Source organism: Pyxicephalus adspersus, chromosome 1 (assembly GCF_032062135.1).
Source record: "Pyxicephalus adspersus chromosome 1, UCB_Pads_2.0, whole genome shotgun sequence".
Classification (NCBI taxonomy): domain Eukaryota; kingdom Metazoa; phylum Chordata; class Amphibia; order Anura; family Pyxicephalidae; genus Pyxicephalus; species Pyxicephalus adspersus.
Window position 1 is genome coordinate 115,002,872 of NC_092858.1, and position 22,239 is coordinate 115,025,110.

General features: G+C 38.3%; 1 protein-coding gene across 1 annotated transcript in view; it reads left to right on the forward strand.

The window, feature by feature from the left end:
- The first annotated feature begins 682 nt into the window (after positions 1 to 682).
- Positions 683 to 22,239, forward strand: part of LOC140339697 (G-protein coupled receptor 37-like 1) — a 31,441-nt gene continuing 9,884 nt past the window's right edge. The window contains exon 1 of the mRNA XM_072424506.1: positions 683 to 1,315. Within this exon, the coding sequence (XP_072280607.1) occupies positions 713 to 1,315 (603 nt within the window). The 5' untranslated portion in view covers positions 683 to 712. The remainder of the gene's footprint in view (positions 1,316 to 22,239) is intronic.

A 22,239-nucleotide genomic window follows, 5' to 3' on the forward strand; every position in this document is an offset into this window, starting at 1 on the left:
TGTTTTTGGTTTATTTATGTACTATGTAAGATGTGAGGGATGTAGCAGTTTGTGATTGATTAACCAGATGAAATAACAAACCCACATAGACAATTTTGCTCCAATGTTAACCCTTTTTTGCAAAACAAGGCAAAACTGTTAAAAAGTGTGAACATGTCCCAAAGGCCGTACAGCATTCTGGTGCTGTGTAGCAATGTCATTTCCTCCCATTTTTCTTTTGAAGTCTTATTGCCTAGAAAGGTAATAATTTTTCGTTTATTCTACTTGGCTGTTAAGTATATTCTTAATTACTGTTTCTTATTAAGTGGCTCTTCAATGAACATTTTTAAGTAGAGCAGTGCAAAACCAGTACATGCATGCTTTCATTCAGTTACTCAAAAAACTGTATGATATTGCCAGAAATGATAATACTCAAGGCTTCATAATTTTCCCTTTTTGATGGCTGTGTGAAATGCATTGTTGGAAACTGTTGACATAATTGAACACCACTAGCAGGTGCCAGACACAAAAGTTATTGACTAGGACATTAATTATGCAAAACAGTAGTGAGAAGAATCTGGCAAAATGTTCAGTCATGTGGGTGAGACACTGTGATACATTCAGAAAAGAATAAAGGCTGCTTTGTGTCCCCCAGAGCTGAGCTTTTCTCTCACAACCATCTGTTCTCATTGCATTCACCCTTCTTCATGCTTTAAGACTGTTCTCTGCAAATATGAGAGGTTTCGAAGTCAGATTCAAGTATTTACTAAAGATTTTGATTTTCCTGTTTATAACTATTGATTCCACTGATTCCAGCTCCCTGTCTGGAAACTTGAGTTTGTCCAGCAGCACAAATGCAGTGGGAAAAGATGTTCAGGAAGCTGCAAAACAGGTAAAAAAACAAAGCAAAATAGTTTTGCAAGCTAATGAGAACAGAAAAAACTCTGTGATACTGGGATATCCAAGACTCATCAAGTCACCAACCAGTGGAATGCCAGATTTAAATCAAATATATAATGACTCTTTGTTTTCATCGACTGGGAAACCAAAGATCGTAAACTCATTGTATCCGTTGGGTGAAAATTCCCTAAGTGCTTATGGAGTGCTTCTGTTGTCTCTGGTGGTCTTTGCTGTGGGCATTGTTGGCAATCTATCCATCATGTGCATAGTGTGGAACAGTATGTCTATGAAGAGTGCTTGGGACTCTATCCTGGCTGCTGTAGCACTCTGGGACTTTTTTCTTCTTTTTTTCTGTTTGCCTGTAGTTGTTTTCCAGCAGATCACACATCGCAGATTGCTTGGGGCACTCTCCTGCCAAATTATACCTTATATGGAGGTAAGTACTTTTTAAAATGTATGTGTTTGTCCATGATTTTATATGACAGATGCGGGGCTGTACTTTTAGTGGTATAATATTTTTTATTTGTTTTAATTGGGTTATGTATAGTAATTTTCATGTTAAGTGTTTATGAACAGAGAGATATTTCCTGATAGATCTCTACCTCAAAAAGTCTGCATATGCTGTTTTCCTAAACTCCAACTACAACAAAAAATATTTTTTTGTGTTGGATTCAAACTTCAGTATATCAGATTCAAACATCAGATTTTTCTATCTGTTACCCATTTGAAGGATTATTGCTTCAGTTTCTGCCCCCGTAAAACCAGGGCAAGAACTGGAGGAACAATTGTCACTCAGACAGAAGGTCACATCAAAACATTATCACAAATTTAACCTTCAGCATGTGAGTTTATATTTCTGTAGTTAACTTTGAAAAATCTAAATCATCATCCAATGACCAAATTAGTCCTAATTTTCATTATTCCCACATGTACCATATTCTTGTTTTTCTTTTGTTGTACTGTCAATTGTAGCACTGTTAACTTTTGTATGGGTACATGCCCACTAACAAATAGTTTTTACTTTTGTCTCTGTCATTCTTAGAATTTTTTTTTTACTTACCATACTGACAGAAAGTAAATTACCAATTAAAAGAACTGATAAGGGAGATTGGTTCTCACTTAGGCCTTGTACAGGTTATCTGCCTGAATTTGCGGGTCCAAATCAGGACTCTTATAATTTGAGTGAGTTCCAAATTATGTAATATTTATTATGTTTACACAGAGAATACAAAAATTAGACATCTGAACAAAGTATGTTCTGATTCCAGTGGGGTGGGATAATATTTTTATAGTCCCTAACAAAGGGGAATTTGCTAGGTTATCAGATCATAGTACAAAATAAAATGTCTTTATCAGCACAATGTCCAGAGTCCAAAATGATCTGTTGGTGGTGTAATAGTTTACATGACTTTTTATTCTGGTGTCCTTCATTTTATGGTTAACCACAAAAGTTCCTCCCAAAAGTTGTCCAAACATTTTTATGGTGTATTCATCTAGTGTTTGCTCTGGCTTATCAATAAACTATTTAAAACTTTCATGGCCATTCTTGATAGATTATGTCCATGAAAAGGAATGCAGAATCGACACTTACAAAAAACTGAATGTATGTTTCTACTTTGTAATTTTTGACCCCTTATTTCATTCTATAGGGTTCAATTAAAAACAAACATGAATTGAATAGGTTTACTTGATGATTATACCAACTGTGGATTTATTACACTCCTTTGTTAATAAAGTGGTAAAGTCATTGTTCATTGGTAATACTAAACACTGTGGTAGCATGGTTGTTGCCTTTTCATTGGGTACATGTCCTTGTATAGATTTTGATAAAAAAAAACTATAACCTTCCCCACTCTACTAAGAATTGTTTTTTAGTTTTTTTTTTCTTTGTTTAAACACTTTATATTTATCCACACCAGAAATTCCATCTATTGAAGAACTATAGGGAGGAGAATCCACTTGGAAAATATGTAATTATCAGAGATAAGAAGTGGAAAAGTCTAGAGAAAGACCAAAGAGGGGATGCAGGGGTGGAAGAAAGGACAAAAAAAGAGATAATGAGAGGAGAAGGTGTGTTGTTTGTTTAAACCAAGGAATAATCTATAGTACTGGATCAAGGGCTCATATGTCCCTGAGAAAAATATAATCACATTTATTGCATATATAGATTTGATCAAATACATAGGAGAATAAATATTACAAAATATGTGATTTTTCTAGAACCCAATTCAAAGAATGACAAGTTTATAATAGAAAGTGATTTTAATACACTTCAGCAGTTTGAGAAATGTGTCAACTTTTAATTCACTAGTATCAGAGACTTAGTATTTGGATGTTTTCAAACAAATAGAGAAAAAAACTTTTGGGGGAGTGTGGTTGCCTGGAAAACACATAGAAAAAGAGCTCCGGCACCTTCCCATATTCTGACGTTTTTACCGTTTTCTATAAGCCCCACATAGGTAAACAGAAGCATCACCTGGTCCCCAAATTAACAGGGATCTGCGGGACAAGCGTGCAAGCCAGGCGATCAATGATATGGGCTCTCCTGCAGCAGGGACTGGCATCAAGAAACCATGCACTCAAGATAGACATGGTTGTGAAGCCGGATTCATTCTCCTTGCAAGCATCCTCCTTGATGGCTTCACCAGAGCCCATTGATTTGGAAAACAGTCTATTCCAGTGGCCCCTTTCTCCTCAAGCACTCCAGAACTTACAGGGGATGACCTATTGAATGCCCCTAAGATTTAAAGGGGCAGGGGCTCCCTGGTTGAGAGGCATGCACCATGCATGAAGGTCAGGAGGGACCCTGGCTTGACTCAATTGCGGAAGAATCCCCAGTGGCTTCTGTCCAGTACACCACTCAGCCACCACCTATGGATGCCACCTTGACCACTTCTTCTTTTTCAAGTTATAGCAGCACAATGCCGTCAGGTGAGATTACTCTGCAGGATCTCAGGAGACCAGGGTGCCCTAATCTCATGAAGGACATTCTCCATCTTGTGCCCCATGTGCTCCCCCACTCAGGATGGCCCCCTATCTACCTCATATTTAGTAGTACCACTGGGACCATTTTTCGCTGGCTCCACTGTGCGAGGCACACATACCACCTTGGCACCACTTTGTTAGTGAGGTTGAAAAGGCCTGCCTAGAAAAATGTCCTAAGGGACAACCTTCACTCCCTGGTAAAGAGAGTAGATTCTTTGGACAATGATTTACAAGCCACTAAAATGGTTGTTACCTAGTTACAGGACCGTATTTGCTCTCAGGACAGGGTGAAGTCACAACATCAGGGTCTGTGGCCTGCCTGAGGCTACTTCTGCTGCTGACCTTCCTATAATGCTACAAGCTATCTTTAACATAACATTCTGGGCTGTCCAACAGCTAATTCCAATAAATTGGACTATGCGCACAGAGCCCTTCACACGCCCAGTCCTCCATCCAGGCTCCGTGATGTTGTTTGTGAGGTCCAGGATTACTCTACGTAGTGAAAAAGCAAAATTAATTTTTCCACTTACACATGTATTTCCCTTCTTTCAGATCATGTCTGGCTCTGCTGTTTCTCCTGGTAAGTGCCTAAACAACCCTGATTCATTTTGTTTTATCTGTGGCAGTTTCACCATTCCCAGTCAAAGGGCGAATATCAGCACATTTGTAGAGCAAGCCTATTTGGCATATTTCAAAGTTAAACTTGGTGATCAAGATAAGTCTTGGGCCCCTCATAAGGTGTGCAAACAGTGTGTGGAGGGTTTACGGATGTGGACAAAGACAACACATGATAAGTTGCCATTTGGTACACCTATGGTTTGGCGAGAGCCAATAGATCATTTCAGTGATTGTTACTTTTGCATTGTAAAAATGTCAGGATATAACAAGAAAAATAAATATAACATAGAGTATCTTAATCTACCATCGGCTATACACCAGTGGGTCATTCAGATGAAATCATTTGATCAGCATTAGTTGATTTGATCAGCATGAGTTCAGTGATTTGGAACTATTGAAGAGGCTTCAGAACTCTTAGCATCAGGACTTCGTGAGAAAAACTTATTGAAAAAGGAACAAAGGTATCAAACGTTCAAACAAGATAAATTGCATTTCTGCAGTACTTTAAAATTGCCAGTGGATTTGTGTATTGCCATAACATACCTGGTTTAATGAAGGAATTTGGAATTTTATTCTATAACTCAACTGAATGATGACTATTTTTTGTGAGCTCAAAGCGGAGCCTAGTGTGTCCTCCTTCATAATGGCAATATATTTGGGTCAGTCCCAAATGACTATTTAGTTTCTCTTTGTGAAGAATATGCAGATATAAAGAGAATCATTGAGTTGTTGCAATATCACCAACACAATTGGGTTATCTGTGTTGACCTTAAAATGGTATGCTTCCTTCTTGGTCAGCAATGCCACAGTATCCTTGTTATCTGTGCATGTGGGACAGCAGAGCTAGTGAGAGGCATTGGGTGGAAAGGCCTCCAAATCTGCCCTAAAACCATGTGATTCCAACATTCTACATGAGCCACTTGTTGATGGAAAGAATGGTATATTCCCGTCTCTGCACATAAAACTGGGTCTGATAAATCAGTTTGTTAACGCTTTGCCAACTGTTTCAAGTACCTAATTTTTGCATTTCCTAGCCTGCCATTTGAGAAAAAAAAAAGGCCGGTGTGTTTAATGGTCCACAGACTTGGCAGCTCATCAAAGATGAAAAGTTGAAAAAAATGCTTGGTTATCATTCAAAACCATTCTCAAAGACTTTCTTGCAAACACACAAGCAAATAATTACACAGAAATTGTCCGGAAACTTATGGATAGCTACAAAATGCTTGGTTGCAATATGAGCATCAAGGTGCATTTTCTGCATAGCCATCTTTCTAACTTCTAAGAAAACCTTGTTGCAGTCAGTGATGACCAAGGTGAACGATTCCACCAAGATTTGAAGGTCATGGAAGGACAGTATCAGGGTAGATGTAATGTACATATGATGGCTTACTATTGTTGGAGCATCCAACGGGATTTTCCTAACACTGAACACCCCAGGAAAAGCTAAAAAACTTTTGCAATAGATGGACGAAGTTAGAACAATTGTGGGTATTTCCAACACACTTCAACTCCATACTATGGAGTACTAAATTATCATTGTTGAATAGGACAATGCTGGCCCCTACACAATTAACAAAACTGATCTGGCATAAATACAGAGGTAAATTTTTTTTGACTGATCGCTCGTCTATGACCCCCTTTTACATACGCCCCTACTGCCTGATAGCTTAGTACCGAAGATGGCCATGCCATGACACTTAAAAGGAATTTTTAATTTTAAGCAAATCATACATCAAAGTATGTGAATAATACTCCCCCCTCAACGAATTACAAGAAAACTTCCTGGTAACTCATAATATAGATATCTACAAATATGACACTTTGGCCATTCGCTTACTAGCGAAATGTTTTTTTTTTCCACTGAGGTTTGTAAAAAGAAAAGACAATAGAAACAGTTAGATCAGTTCTATGGGGGTATCACCTTCTTGCTCTCTGTATAAATACCAAGATGTATAGCGGAAACAATTATATAACCAAGTCTTCGTTAGGATGTTGAGTGTGTTGATAAAACTTGAGTTGAGTCAGCCAGCAATGAAAAATAGTTTTTTGGCCACTGCAGATATTAGCAGCCCTAATCTTTTCACCCCTCTGGAAAAGCATGTCCGTATCTTTCAACCATATCAAAAATTGCCCACTTTGGTGTGGGCGGCAAGAAATTTAGTAAATGGGTTTGTATATTATCGGTCAATTGATACCAGAATCGCTTTAATACGGGGCACTCCCTCAGATTGTGACAGAGAGATGCCGCCTGTGTTCCACATTTGAGAAATTTTTCTGATTTGGCTATTCCCATGATATGGGGTGGCTTTATTTATATTTATATGGAAAAGTCCAAAGAACACGAACTCTGAATTTTAGTTCCAGGAAAGAGTAGGCCCTGCGAGTTGTTGGGTCAATTGTCTACAAACAGAGGAGAGACCCATGGCTGCCCATTTAGCCAACATTGGGGATGAAAGATCACTATTTCCCCACACAGGGGGAGAAATAAGGAGGAGTGGGCGTAAGGGGATTCTCCTGGATGTTGATTGTTGCAAGATTTTACGACTGGCCACTGCATGTTTAGTTGCCCAAATGAACATACTGAATAAATTATTGATCTGTTTTAAATCTAGTGGGGATATGACTAAAGGAAGCTTTTGGAACAAAAATAATCTAAACAATAAATAAAATCTAAACAATAAATAAACAATAAATAAAATAAACCTGGTGATATGGTGACCACAAAAGTAAGGGACAACCATAACTTAAAGTCTTTTTTCATTTAACGTACAGCTTGGGCGTGTAAATTTTTGTTGGAATTTTTTGAATTAGTACACCTAGGTATCTGAAGTGGGATTAACCACACTGAAAAGTATATTGGGATCTCCAATTGAGTTTATGCTTAATGAACAAGTAAAGGGCTACTGATTTGTCAAAGTTATTGGCGTAACCCGATATTTGTTGGAATGCTTGAAAGGTTTGCCACAAATAGCAAGATGTCACCTGCAAAGGCAGTTAATTTTATTTCTGTGTCAAAATTTTATTCTGGAAAACTTGACTTCTGCCTCAAGTATTCTTAAAAGCGGATCTAAGGCCAGATTAAAAAGTTGTGGGGACAGGGAACACCCCTGCCTCGTGTCACTATGCATGGGTATAGGGTAGGAAAACTGATTATTTATGATAAGATGGGTGGTGGGGTGGTTTTACATGAAATCTTTATATGATTGAAATTGGGTGGCTAATTGTGTAAGGAAGGGCCAGAGAAATTTGGGTTTTTCTTGGGTTTTTCTGCGTCTAAGCTCAAAAGTACATATTTTTTACTATAAGTTGTCGCAGCTATGGCTGTTCTTATTCCAATGGAAATTTGGCAGTTGCAGGTGAACCCCAATTGGTGATTAGTTAAAAGTGATGGCAGCATTGGTTGCAGATGGTTAGCCATGATTTTTGCCATCCCTTTGTAGTCCGTGTTTACCAAGGCTATGGGTCTATAGGATGAGCTTGCGTAAAGTTGGGGAAGGAGATATGGCCTTCCAACAAACCATTATAAATTTCCAGCAGAAGTGGAGAGATATAAGATTCCAAAGATTTGTAGAACTTTTCAGGGAGGCCTCTGGGCCAGAGGTTTTACCCGTGGGGAGGGATTGAATCACCCGCATCTCATCAATTTGAATTTGGACATTTAAGTGGTCTGTTGGGCCGTTGAGAAAGTTGACAGATTAGCTCTTTGGAGAAAGGAAGTAAATGACTAAGTAATTTGGTAAGTGAGCCAAGTAGAATTAGTTTTTTTAGCCAAGGAGCAATAGTTTTAAAGATGTCAAGAATTTCTGATTCAACAAAACATTTTGAGTCTGTAGTTGTTATTTGCAGAGTATGAATGAAGTGTGAGTTTTTGAGGGGCTGACAGATTGGCTAAAAGAGAACCTGTCTTGTTTCCTCACCCAAAGAATTTGTATTTAGCCTGTCTAGACTTATGGAGGGCTCAAGCATGTAGATGATTGGTGAAGATCATGGAGGCCTGAAACCAGGCGTGTCTAGTGTCCTCTGTGGCATTGGTTATATGATCGTGATATGCTGTTGTGACATTACTGTATAGTGATTTACGTAGCATATGTTCTGCAGCCCATTGTTTAGCTAAATAAGATAATATTTGCACTCACATTACTACTTTTTCTGTTTCTCATACCAAAACCGGGGTGTCCCAGTGTTGGATGTTATCATCCTGGAAATTACCCCAAAAGGCGATTAAAAAGGATTGGAAGGAAGAGGAAGAGTATAGATATGTGGGCAAGCTCGGTAGCGGAGAACTGACCGTTTCATATTTTTCAAGGGTCTATTAAGGGGAGAGCATCAGTGAGTTTACTTAGTGGGTTGGAACATGTGGTTGGATAAGAGTCTGACCTGTCCAGTCTGACCTGTGTTATGAACAGCGTTAAAGGTAATTGGATAACTGTCTGACAAGAGCAATCCATAGATGGAAGGTTACGTTACGGTGCTTAATGGGGTGATTAAGCCCCCAACATTCCAGGATACAAAATGAATTTCTTTCCTGGAAACAGGGGGAGGCATAATTAATTAGTGTGATAAAGAGTACTTACAAGTAGTCCCTGAGTTAAGGACATCCAAAATATGGACGACTCTCAGATACGAAGGCGGCTTCCTTTGCCTGTTCCTGTGCAGGACAGAGGCTTGAATGGGGGGAGGGGGGCAGTTCGCATATTTTGCAAGAAATATTTTGCTATACACAGCTGAGACTGAGCCCCTCTGTAACATCTTGCAACTCTTTAATGATCAAGACAAACTCTGCTTTTTGCAAATCAAAGCACAGCTTGCTCCAAAAGTTAACCTTCCTGGCGGTCTAGTTATGTCAGTATTTTTATGTCAAAAGCGGTACATTGTTTTGCATTGGAAATTTGTTGTTAATTATCGTAGGCCTGTAATTCTTAGGAATAACTTCCAGGTATGATAAAGTTTGAGACACAAATCATAAATTATAATATAATAATTATAAATAATAATTATAAAAATTAATAAAATAATATAATATATAAAATAATATAAAATATAAAATAATATAACAATAAATGTAATTTAAAAATATATTCAAATCAAAAGCACTGAAATTTGTCCAAAAAAGGGTGCAATAATATTGATAAATTTAAATTAAATGTCTAGTAGACATCCCGGGTATAGTAAATTTTAAAACATGGGACTGCACAAAGTCCAACGTCACAATCAGGACAGTAGAACTTGGTTTCCTTTTGGATCTTCCTTCCACTGTCATCCCTCTTTAAACAACAAACCACCCACATCCTTGTAGGTGCTGCCTTTCTCCTGGTGGGTGGGATGTACTCTGTGAAGTGACAACCAGTCAGGCGTTCCGGGTTGACAACTGCAACAGCACGACGTAGTGGTTCATGACAATAGATTCGGAAACATTCCTAATGAAGTCAGAATGATTCACAGGCCTGTCACTCTTTTGCTTGTAAAGAATGTAGGCATTCCACAAGCATTGCTCAACAAGATGCCCGAAAATTATTTTATAGTACTTCTTTTGCTGTTTCCTCATTGCTGGGTAGAATGTCATTGCTTGATCAGCTCTGTTGACACCTCCCATGGTGTTATTGTAGTCAATCAATACTTGTGGCTTCATGATTTCTTTCCCACCTTTTGTGCGTACCATAACAGTGGAGGCAATATGGACTGTACTCATTAGGCACACATCTTTCTTGTTGCGCCATTGCAGGGCCATCATTTTGCCTTTCTGCCAGGCAACCATTTCTCCTGTTTTCAGCTTCATTTTTGCAAACATTGATGGCAGGTTGCGCTGGTTAACCCTAATGGTTCCATACGCATCTGTTTTGTGTTGCAGAAGAAATTCATACAGTTCAAAAGTATAGAAGTTGTCGGTAGTGACACAGGAGCCCTCATTTAGCAATGGTTCAATGAGTGAGAGAACAGAAGATGTTGTCATTCCATGGTTGCTGTATTTGGGGTTGAATTTTTCCCCTTTCAGGTGTATAGAACTATATTCCAAATGTACCCAGTTGACAATTCACACAGCATGTATGATTTTATGCCAAATAGTGCTCTCTTTGATGCAATGTATTCCACCCAACTGAGGCCCTTTGTAGGCCATTAGACTTTCGTCTATGCTGATGTCTCTTTCTGGCACATATAGCCCATGTCATCTATGGTCACTGGTTCCCACTTTCTGCCTCTTGCAAACCTCAGGTTTGGAGCAGCTAATTGTTGTGCAGCTCACTTGTTTGTCTCTGCAAATATTTTTTCAATAACCTCATCCGTCAGAAACAATTGTAGGTATGCGTTCAGCATCAATTTTCACACCAGGTGCTCCAGGAATTTAGGAATCTTGGGAGCACTTGTTGAGCTGCACCGAGGTCAATAGAGCACCAAAGTGCGCACATTACTGACCTCAAACTCAGATTCGTTGCTGTGTTCACTTTCACTGTCACTGTATGATGACAAGTTTCTGGGTGAATCACTATCGCTCGATTCTACAAGGGACTCCAAATCACTATTGCTGCTTTCTAGTTGCTCAAAAACAGCTTTTGCGCTGGGGAGATGCCTTTTGGATGCCATGAATGTGGTCAAGTTTCCAGTAACAAGTCAAGGACATTCAAGGTCAGAGACAAATGTTCAAATGAGGAAATAAGGAAAAGTTCAAGCAAAGGTCAGACCAAGGTCAGGGCTAATAGAAACAAAATGTTATTCAGGGCACTTGACAAAGCTGTTGGATGCACTAATAGATGTACTTTTGTATGTATTATTTATTATATTTCACTGTGATCAATGATTTAAAAGCAGATTACAATGTAATCTGCTTTTAAATTTCCCGCCCGGTCACGCCTCCTCAGTGTACGAACGCTTAACGCATCACCTCGAGGATGCGATGCAGAAGCCGGCCTGGAAACGTTGAGGATGCTGCTGGGATGAGGGGAGCAGGTAGGAGTTTTTTTTTCCTACCCTGAGTGTGGCTCGAGGTTACCGCTTTTGGTATATAAAATTCACCCCGAGCCACACTCGGGAATACCGCCAGGGGGGTTAATGGCATAAAATTTTACATGCTGTGCGAATCGTCGACTGGGTACATTTGTAATTTAGTCCTTTACACCTGAAAAGGGACAAAATTCAACCCTAAATACAGCAACCATGGAATGACAACATCTTCTATTCTCTCATTTACTGAGCCATAGCTAAATCAGGGCTATTGTGTCACAACCGACAACTTCTATACTTTGTTTGTAAACTAATCACAAAGCAAAAAAAAAAAAACTTTATGGAACCTACAGTGACTGACACCACGCTGCCTAATAATATGTTGAGTCAAACATCTGTTCTAATTGCATTTATTAAAATAATGTACCCATTACGACTTTCATACAAATTTAACTTAGGAACACAACTACAGTCCCTCATGTAGCCCAGGGACTACCTGTATTGGTAGGGAAAATTGGGGAAAAATAAAACAGTTCGGTAGCTCTATTGAGGACCCTGTACACCCTGGCCGCTGAGGGGATTCAAACATTAAGGGTAAGTAGACAATTGTAAACCAGTAAAAAAATATAAGTCACTGTAACCCTTGTGGGGGAAGGCACTAGACTTAACAGATCGGACATAAAACTTTAAATTGTCCTCAGTTTGGCAGGAAAACAAATTAAAAGGACATGTATACCAGAGAAGAACCCCCCACCTCAGGGAATAAACAAGCAAAGGCTTAGTTGACAAACCATTGCCTGTAAGAGTAATTTGCCCAGAGAGACATGCCAGGTATTTTCCATGCTTGGCAGTAACCCCTCGGGTATGAAATAACCATTTATCATGCAAAATTGCTTGGGGATACACAAGAAAAAAACACTAACTTTTTAGTAAGACTAAGCCTAATATACTAAATTGTAACAACATATCCATCATTCTTAAAGGTGCTCAAAATCAGTGATCTAATCTTAATAAGGGTTAAATATCACCATCAAATCATTCCGTTGATTGTGACTCTGGGATCGCTGGGAACAACAACGCAAAATGGATCTGTATATTGACAAGAAATTTGAAAGCCAGGGAGAAGGCCCTTCTACATTGGGTGACAACAGCTGAAAAGTCTTGAAATATCAAGATTTTGTGACCAGTAATCTGTAGGGGACCCATTTTTCTGTAGCAGGATAGGATGAGATCTTAATCCAAAGGGTGAAGGAATTTGGCTATTACCGCACGCGGCCTGTTGTTGGCACTAGGTTTTTCTGGGTCTATGCTGTGGACACGTTCCACTATTAAGAAGTGGAACTGATGAAGGGCTTGCATAAAGTCCCTGGTTAAAAAATGCAAAATATCAGGGTGTTTATTGGACTCTGGGATCCCTAGCAAACGTACATTTGAGCGAGACTGTTGGTTTTCTTCATATCTTCCAGTGAGGGAGGACAACTGTGTTTTCTGTAGCAAAATGGTAGATTGGTACTCTAACATTTGGTCTTTCAGGTCACTGACTCTTTGCTCCAATTCAGTCACGCGTTATGTGTTGCTGGAAATTTGCGGTAGCGCCGTATCATTTAAGGTTTGAAGTGTGTTAAATTTTTTGTCAAAGTAGATAAGTTATATGTTGGAAACTTCCTGGGCTGTGGAGGAAGGTGCTTGAGATCACAATAATGGTGGGTCAGTCAGAGACACATCCATGGCCAAAAAAAGATCACATCCTGAAAGGAAATGAGAGGGAAACCCAGCAGGTACCTCATAAACTGGAGAACGTGAAGCTGTTTTTTTTGTTATGTTTACCTATAGTATTAGGTATGGAGCATTTGTACATACCTAGAAATAGTAGAAAAGCTGGACTAGGCGTCAGTATGAAACAGTAAGAGTGTGAGTAGCAGGCAAATTTACTCAACATGTGACCTTGTAAGATATCAGCAGAGATATTTCAGGCACTTGGGAGTTTTGATGCTGTAGCTTCTTATCTTGAGGTGTCAAATGTGCCATACAAAACAACCCTCACTGACTACTTTCCCCACTTTACTGTAATGTGGCTTGTGAAAATTATTGCAGCTTGGAGGGATGGTGTGATACACTTTAGAAAATCAGGACCTCACCACCTGATGGGTAGAACTATCTGTTGTGATAGTGATTGCAGCTTGGAGGGATGGGGTGATACACTGCAGAATGTCCAGAGCTCACCGCCTGGGGAGTAAACTAATAATTGTGATAGTGAGGAATACAAATAACAGTTGTGATAATGATTGCAGCTTGGAGGTATGTTGTGGTACACTGCAGTAAACACTACTATTTTAAAAACCATAAAAAAAAAAAAAAAAGAAAAAAATAGGAACATTACCAATTATCCTGAAATGTATGAACCTTCATGAAAAACTTGTATTTTTATTTCTCGAAACTGTGCGCAATCAGACCACAAGGATTGGAAATAAAAATGGTTAAATATCTCAACACTGGTGGAAACATCATAGAGAAATGCCGTTAAAATTTGCTAGATAAGAAATGAAATAAAAAACAAAATCAAATTCTAACATTTCTGGATTTGTACTGTGCTTTTTCCTGTGCAGCCTGGGGAGGATCACTATGCAGGGAACAACAGAATGCTGAGGGGAATATTGGCAAATTGGGGTGGAGTGGCAGATTGTGGGGAAGGTGAGAGTAAATGAGGTTACATCAGAGTAATGTTGGATTGGGCAATTGTGGCTGAATTTGGTAAGGCTGGGGCTTGTAATTGCACCCATGTTGAAGCACACCCCCAGAAACAGATGTGCCTTCACCCAAATTCATGGACCAGTGCACGGTCTGCAAAAGGTCCATTTTACAGATGAAAAGCTGTTCCCTGGGCATTGATCGGCAGAAGGCAGGTTTATCATGACCTGGGTCTTTGTCAAACCTAATGTGATGCTGCTCTATCAAATGCTGTTCCATTGTTTGGATTTTTTTTCTTGGTCCTGCCTTTTAGCAGGCTTGGTTTGGGATGTGGAGCAGGCGCATCTGTTTTAACAGATACCTAGGGGTAAAAGCTGGTCATTGGCGGGTTCCTCCTTTCATTTTAAATACAAAATTAACTATACAAGGTGCAGAATTATGAAAAATACATATTTTCTTTTGCAGAGGTTCAGAAGGAAAAAAACTCACTGTCCTGCACATACATGGATAGATTGTAAGTTGTCTTTTCCACAAACAAAAACATTTTGGGAAAAAATACTGTCAGATGAATACTTACAGGCACATCTCTACACTTTTCTGCAGGAACTGAAATTCATCAAAGAAATGGTGAAGCTTCACTTTTCCGACTGCTGCTTCACTCTTGAGTTAAATGCTTGGACAGTATACCCAGAATAGACTAAAACTTAAGAAGGTAAAGCATGTTCAGGGAAAGTGACTACATTCAAATGATAGTGACACAGCATGCAATTGTGAAAAATAGCAAAAAAATCAGACACAGTGACAAAAAAACATAGCGTACTAGGTAAAAATACATGGAAACCCCAGGTTAGGGTCTCTGTGCCTGGGAGCATGGTACAATGCTAAAAGGTATTTAAGAGCAGAAAAGTCAGCATATATAGGCCAAACACAGGTGTTACTTTACTTGAACCAGCATAGCACCTGCTGAAAACACATGAAAGACATGTAAAACACAGTGCCACCAGCAAGAGACAAAAAGAGCCACAGGATAAGACACCTAACATTGAATCAGGCAATACATACCAAAATATTGCTGCTCTTTCTATCTGACAGTCCTCCTGCCAAGCTTCTTATAGACATATGAATAATGACTGTCTGTTAGGTCGTAAAGACAAGGGTGCTCTTTCACTGATTGAATGAGTTTCTCTGTATTTCTTAGGCATGGTGTCTAAAATGATGGACTAACAAGAAGAAGGAAATAATGTTGCAGGAAACAGGCATTCTGCAAATGAGCTCTATGTAAACACTTATAAATGCCTATAAACTCTTTTAATAAAAATAATGGAAGTGTTTACAAGCATATAAACACTTGTAAAACCTTTGTTTTCATTGGAACCTTTTAAATTTGTTTAAAAGCTTAAAAAAAACTATAACCTCTTCTAAATACCTTTGTTGATTGACAGAGGCTTTTGATGATGTTTTTAAGCATTTATAAACTAGAAAACACTCAAAAATGCATCCATCCATATACATATATTTTTGTTCTTTGTACTTAAAGTTATTTTTGGAATCATATGTATATATTGATTTCACTGTTTAACCTCAATAAAACATATATACCATATATACTCGAGTATAAGTCGATCCGAGTATAAGCCAAGATACCTATTTTTACCTTGGAAAACAGGAAAAGTTTATTGACTCGAGTATAAGCCGAGGGTAGGAAATGTTGCAGCTACTGGCAAGTTTCACTTCTACAAGTAAGGTTCAGTTCTTTATTTTTTTAAGTTAATTGGCTTCCCCAAAAAAATTGACCTTAGACTACATTGATGACATATGACTATGGTAGGGACATTAGATTGTGAGCCCCTTTGAGGGACAGTTAGTGACATGACTATTAACTTTGTATAATGCTGTGTAATATAATGGCGCTATACAAATACTGTGTAGTAATAATAATTTATCAGATGATTAATATATGATTAGTAACTAATCATTTATTTACAGTATAATATATTAGTATAAGTATAATAAAATTTGAAACACAAAATCCTGTCAAAATAATAAATTAAATACATTTAAAAGTTTTTTTTTTTTTTAAATTTTAAAACTTTTTTTTCAAAATAATAATCAAAAATAATATACTCATACTATATTATACTGTAAAAAAATGTTCATGAAAAACAATGTACCGCTTTTACACATAAATCCACTGTGTTGCATTCATATTGAATGCAATACGAATAGATTTGAATTTCCCGCCACTTCTTGAACAGAACGTCCGCACGCACCAACGTCACCGGGAACGTCTGGTGACTCATTGGGTGCAGAGAAGGCCGGCTGTAGGGAGGAAGAAGAGGCCAAGGACGATGGAGGATGCCAGCGGATCAGGTAAGCGTTTTATTTATTGTTTTCTATAGGTTTACCTACCACGAGTGTGGCAAGTAGGCACCTGACTGGAGCCCCCCCCCCCCACATTATTTCCTGGTAAAAGTTTAAACGTTAACTTTAGATACATTGGTCTGCATAACTTCTATGAGTCAAATAAATGCTGTTACTAAACTCAACCTTACATAATATTCTGTGACTGCGTAACAAAAACTAAAATATGGAATCAAAATCAGGGATAAAGGGATCAGGAGGGGAATTAGGGAACACATTAGGTTCCTCATGCGTTATCTAGGTTTAAGAGATAACCCATGATCCCATGTATTATAAAAGATCTGCATTTTACCTTTAAGTAGACATGTCAGTTTGTTGTTGACCGGAGGTTTTTTGAGCAGTTTTACTGCTCTAAAATGGTTGCAAAAAATCAGTTAGCATTGAACCAAAGAGATCCATTCATTATCCTTAATTTGACAGGCAGCAGCATTTCAACTCCATTTTCTGAACACCCAATGCAGCTTTGACATCTCTGCTGCCTACATAGACCTAAATAGGAAGATTTCAAAAAGGACAAAAGGCTTGTACAGGCATTTTCAAATTCTTGCCCAGAAATCTGCTTTTCACCCGTTGGAAAAACATGACCTGCCTACCTCCAGGGGTGGCAAGGGTCGTGTGTCCGGTGTTGCGAGAGTCTATGAGTAGGTGGGACTGGTTTTGCCAAAAGCTCCTGCTTTTGGAAAGGGGGGGCACTCTGCTTGCCCCTTCCTTTTTATGAATTGGACCTTTAAAAACGCCTAAAACCACCTGTACAGGTATATGGAATTTGCCTGCACTAGTGTTTGGAATTTGCCTGCAAAAACAGGAGTTTTTGCCTGAAAATGATCCTGATGCCTAGCTGTGCATAGTAGGCATGTAGGAGCAGTAACACCAGCAATTCTTTTTTACCACAGGTCTAAAATGAGCCTTGATACCCATAAAAGGGTAATGTATTAAAAAAACACATTTTAAAAAAAACAAAATAAAAATATTTTGTTATTGATGAATAAGGATTTTTCTGTGTCCAGGCAAATAAGCAGTCTTTGTTGTGCGCCATCACTGTACTCTCCACAAGGTCAACCCCTAAACAGGAAACTTTATTAACAAAACAACAGCATACCGTATTTTTTGCCGTATAAGACGCACTTTTTCTTCCCCAAAACTGGGGGGGAAAAGTTAGTGCGTCCTATACGACAAAGGTGTGATAAAATAATTCAAATAATATACTCACCCGATACCCGATCCTGCGTGTAATTATATTAGAACACTGCCATCTAGTGACAAAGAAGTGTAAAACATTAATTACATCAATATACCGGTAGTTGTTGCTTACAAAATACAAACCTGTATTCCAACTACTATGCTATTAAATTGTAGCATTAATGTTGGATTAAAGTGTACCTAAACCCTTTTAGATATGTATATTTTTTCTCAAAGTAGTAGTATAAACATGCCTTCATTTTGTCTCTCATTAGTCCTACTCATCAGATAATAAAACTTTCATTCTAAAGCATATCTCATTCTGACTGGGAATAACTGTCTATGTAATTACAGTTTGGGAGCAGATTACTGTAAGAAACAGTTAATGGAAGGTTTACTTCAAATGATGCATATAGATGCTGCTACATTTAGTGAATGTAGGCTTCAATATGTGTGGTCACAAGAGAGCATGTATTCATATCATTCAGTACATACCAGGATCTGTCCAAAGTGTTTTAGAGACAAGAGCACATTTTTGAAAAACTTAGAGTTAGGGTTTGGGCCAACCAAGAAATTGGCCTGAACATTGCACACTCAGTCCAGTTTTCATGTTGATGTTCTGCTAAAATTTTGTTTTAATTCAGGCTCTCCCATAACACATTAGTGCACTGGAGAGGCTGGGGAAGGAGCAGAGGATGTGGTCAAATTTCACAACATATTATTTTTTTAACAACTTTAACAACTGGATAGAGGACAAGGGTGGGTAGGATTTTTAGGGACACAAAGTTTCAGAAGAAAATATCAGAAGAAAATGCTTTTCCATGTGCTGGATGAGTGGAGATGGTAAACATTTGGCAGGTCACCTATAACATATGTTTCACACAGCAAAAGATACATCATCTAGAGCTAGCATAAAAAATGTCATAACAAGGGACTACTCAATGAACTAAAGCCGAACAACCTGAAAGCTTCCAGGCTGTGTAACAGTCGGAGGTATCTGCAGTTTCAATAACAAAAGACTTTCAAAGTTTATTCTAAGCCCCCCTTCCAGAACTCTTGTTTCTGTTTTTTTAGATGGGTGTTACCAGACAGTGCCTTCCTCTTTATCCCTCACACTGTCCTCATCACTCTCAATGGGTTCCCATCTCTTATCCAGAACACTATCATCATTGTTATTTGTATTTGAAAAAATCCAGTCAGAGCTGATTTCCAACCCAAGTTTTTTGTTTTCCGAGCTTAAATAGAAATCTGAACATATTTGTTCACTTCACTGCTGAGATCTGATCTATGCCTTGGATTTCCCTTGCTCAGGAAACATTAACTAGTGACTGGGTACTGCAAAAAGATTTGCTGTTTGATGCTGCACAACAGGTATATAAACCAGAGGAAATTCAAAAGAGAAGTGCATAGAAGGAGAGCATTGATAATGGCACAATTCTTTTTCACTGTCTTGGTTCTGTAGCTGCTTCTTCTAGTGGCAGTAATGGTGATGCTGATAGTGGCAAAAGTAGTAGTCCTGATGTTGGTAGTTTATTGCGAAACCCAGGGATTGTAGAACAGCAGGAGAATAAGCAGAACTAAGTGGCAAATTTTGGGCATATTCAGGTCTCACCTGGGTGAGAGTGATAAGGAGGATGGTAGTGAGGCTTAAAAGTTTGCAAGGTAAAAAAAAAAAGGTTACAAATTGGTAAAAGTCAGCTATTGAAAAACTTATAGAATGTGGTCATCATTTTTAATAAAACAAGCTGTTTTTTTACTCACAGAGCCTGTAGTATATCTACTTAGTTAACATAAGGACTTGTGATGCACTACATGTCTGAAAAATGGGATCTTTTATTGTCCAGTAGAATGAATAGGAGGATACACTTGATGCTTGGTTGGTTCCAGATGTAATTTTTCTTCTCCTTACTTTTCACAAGAGTTCCACTCCTCAACAGAGCATAAACTGTATGTATGTATCAACCCAGAAATTTTTTTAAGCCGGGTGGGAAGAAATTGTAGGTGGGTGGCAGCCCCTGTATTGTGACCAAACTCTTCAGTAACCACCCAAAAACAGCTGGGTGGGTGCTGAAAAGTGCCAGGTGGTGCGCCCAGCTATAAGGGCCTGGGGAGAACCTTGTATGGTCTGTCATGCAATCCTCCACCAATCAAAATGCTGTCCAGTTTTCTTTGAGCCATGCATGTGTCAATCACACCAAGAGGTAGACAGAGGTGTCCTACATAAGGATGATGAGAAGAAGGAGGAAGAGCAGGAGGAGATACCACAGTAGGAATTGTCAGCTTTTACACTGGAAAGTGACACAGGTTATGGCCAGTCTAGCAGACATATATGGGGCCATGCTAGGGATGAAGGGCAATAAAGAGATGGCCACTATTCAATTCCTGGTATCACAAGCAGATTTGGGGGATTTTTCAAGCCTTTTGAAAGGGAGACAAAACTTTGCTAATACAAACAAATATAGTGCAACCACCTCAGGACAGCTTTTGCCTTTAAGGTACATACCAGTGCCTCATCTTGTCAGCAGGCATCTTTCCATTCCCAACTGCATCAGTCTTCAGCCCCCTTTGTTTAAACCAGCACTCACAGATTCAACAGCAGAACTAGCCCTAGCAACATCAGGCCATGTAGGGCCAACTACATTCTCTTGTACATGGCTACCAACTGATTCCAGTCATGCTGGTAGCCGGAGGGACTTAGAAGATCACATAAATGCTGTATACAGAAAAAGAGTATATTTGCTAGTCAATGAATACCTAAATTTCAACAACTTTATTGAATACAATATGATTAAAAAAAGTAATTGATTGTTAAAATGATCTTTTACATGTAAATACAGTGGGTTCATATACACAATAACCTCCTTGCACACAAAAATTACAAAAATTGGAGGCCCATGTCAATTATACATATTTCTGGATATAACATCAATCCAAATTTAAATAAAACATAAACTGGGTCTCCCAAAAATCACATTTTTTTTCTGCACGTTTCGCAGATCCAAGTCTGCTTTATCAAGAAAAAAGTACGGACGTAAGTACTAAAGAACATAAACAACAAAAATAACTGTACATGCTAAAAACGAAGAACAATAGTGTATACTACAATTTTAGAAAAAAATATCCACATACATATTTTGTGTGTTCTGCAAAAGATCACCTACCAAGCTGTATACCCTGCACAGCGGCAGAACAAAATAGGAGAGATCTTAGGCCAGGAAGGAGAGAACACACTTATATATGGAGTGGCTTCGTATCAAACTGATACACTATTAAACGAAAATCACAGTTACTAAGACAGAGACTGAGATGGAGATAGAGAGAGAGACAAATATTTACATGCAAATACACAAATGTTAACTGAAGTTAACTGTGGAGGGCCTCTTGCGTTCCAAGTCTATATCTATGCTTGTAGTCCAAGTCTATTTCTATGCTTCACATACACAGCCATGCACATACACATGCAGAAATGAGGGAATTCAATAGGCTCCCATAAGAAAGGGTACCATCCTTCCCTGTGGGTCCCAGAGAAAAAGCTGATGGGGTAAACAAATATTGAACAGATAATTCACACATATTGATAACCATCTAGTCCAACTTACCTACTCATTTACATACAAAAAAATACAAAAAGGAGGAACAGCTGCAAGAAAAAGTAAAAAAATTTATAAGCAAGGTTAAAAGGTTAGCACATAATTTGAACTAGGATATTGATTTGCCCATAATTGAAAGATCCATCTAGTCTCACATTGAAGGATTTGTTTGTCCATATCCAATGCAAAGAATCTCAATGCATTTAGATCAAAATTGTTTTTAAGACCTATGTGTCCATTTAGGGGGAGGGGGGGTGGTAATTTTACTATTGGCAATCAAATAGGTAGGTTCATAAATATAATTTTGTAATAGTTTAGTTTTTCCTATATATTTTCTGCCACAGTTGCAGAACGCAAGATAAATAACCCCATTTGTTGCATAGTTTACATTATATATTTGTTTTTTACCTTTTTTTTATGTTTTTATTACCAATTCCCATAAGTAGAGTACCCCAAAAAGTGTCATCCTTTTCATCCTAGATCCATTTACATTGTTTACACAGGTTACATTTAAATGTGCCAAATCGATGACATGGATCCTTGTATTCAATAAAAAAAATTACTTCTAACTAATTTGTCTCCTATAGATGGTGCCTTCTTATAAACATATTGGGGTTTATCAGATATAAACTTTTTAATCTTTGGATCACAAGTTAATAATCGCCAGTACTTAGAACATATACTTTGAACAATTTCATGTTTCCTAGTTTATGCTATAAGTATTCTGATGGTATTGTCTTCATTGGACTTTCTTTGGGATAACAATAACTGCTGTCTATTTTTGAGGTTCGCTTTTTGGTATGCCTTCTTTAGGCTTTTCCCACTGTAACTGTGTAATGTTCTTTTTGTAAGTCTTTAGCTTGTAATTTGTATTCTGCCTTGTTGGAACAATTCCTCCTAACTCTTAGATTTTGCAAATATGGAATGCACTGAATAAAGGGGA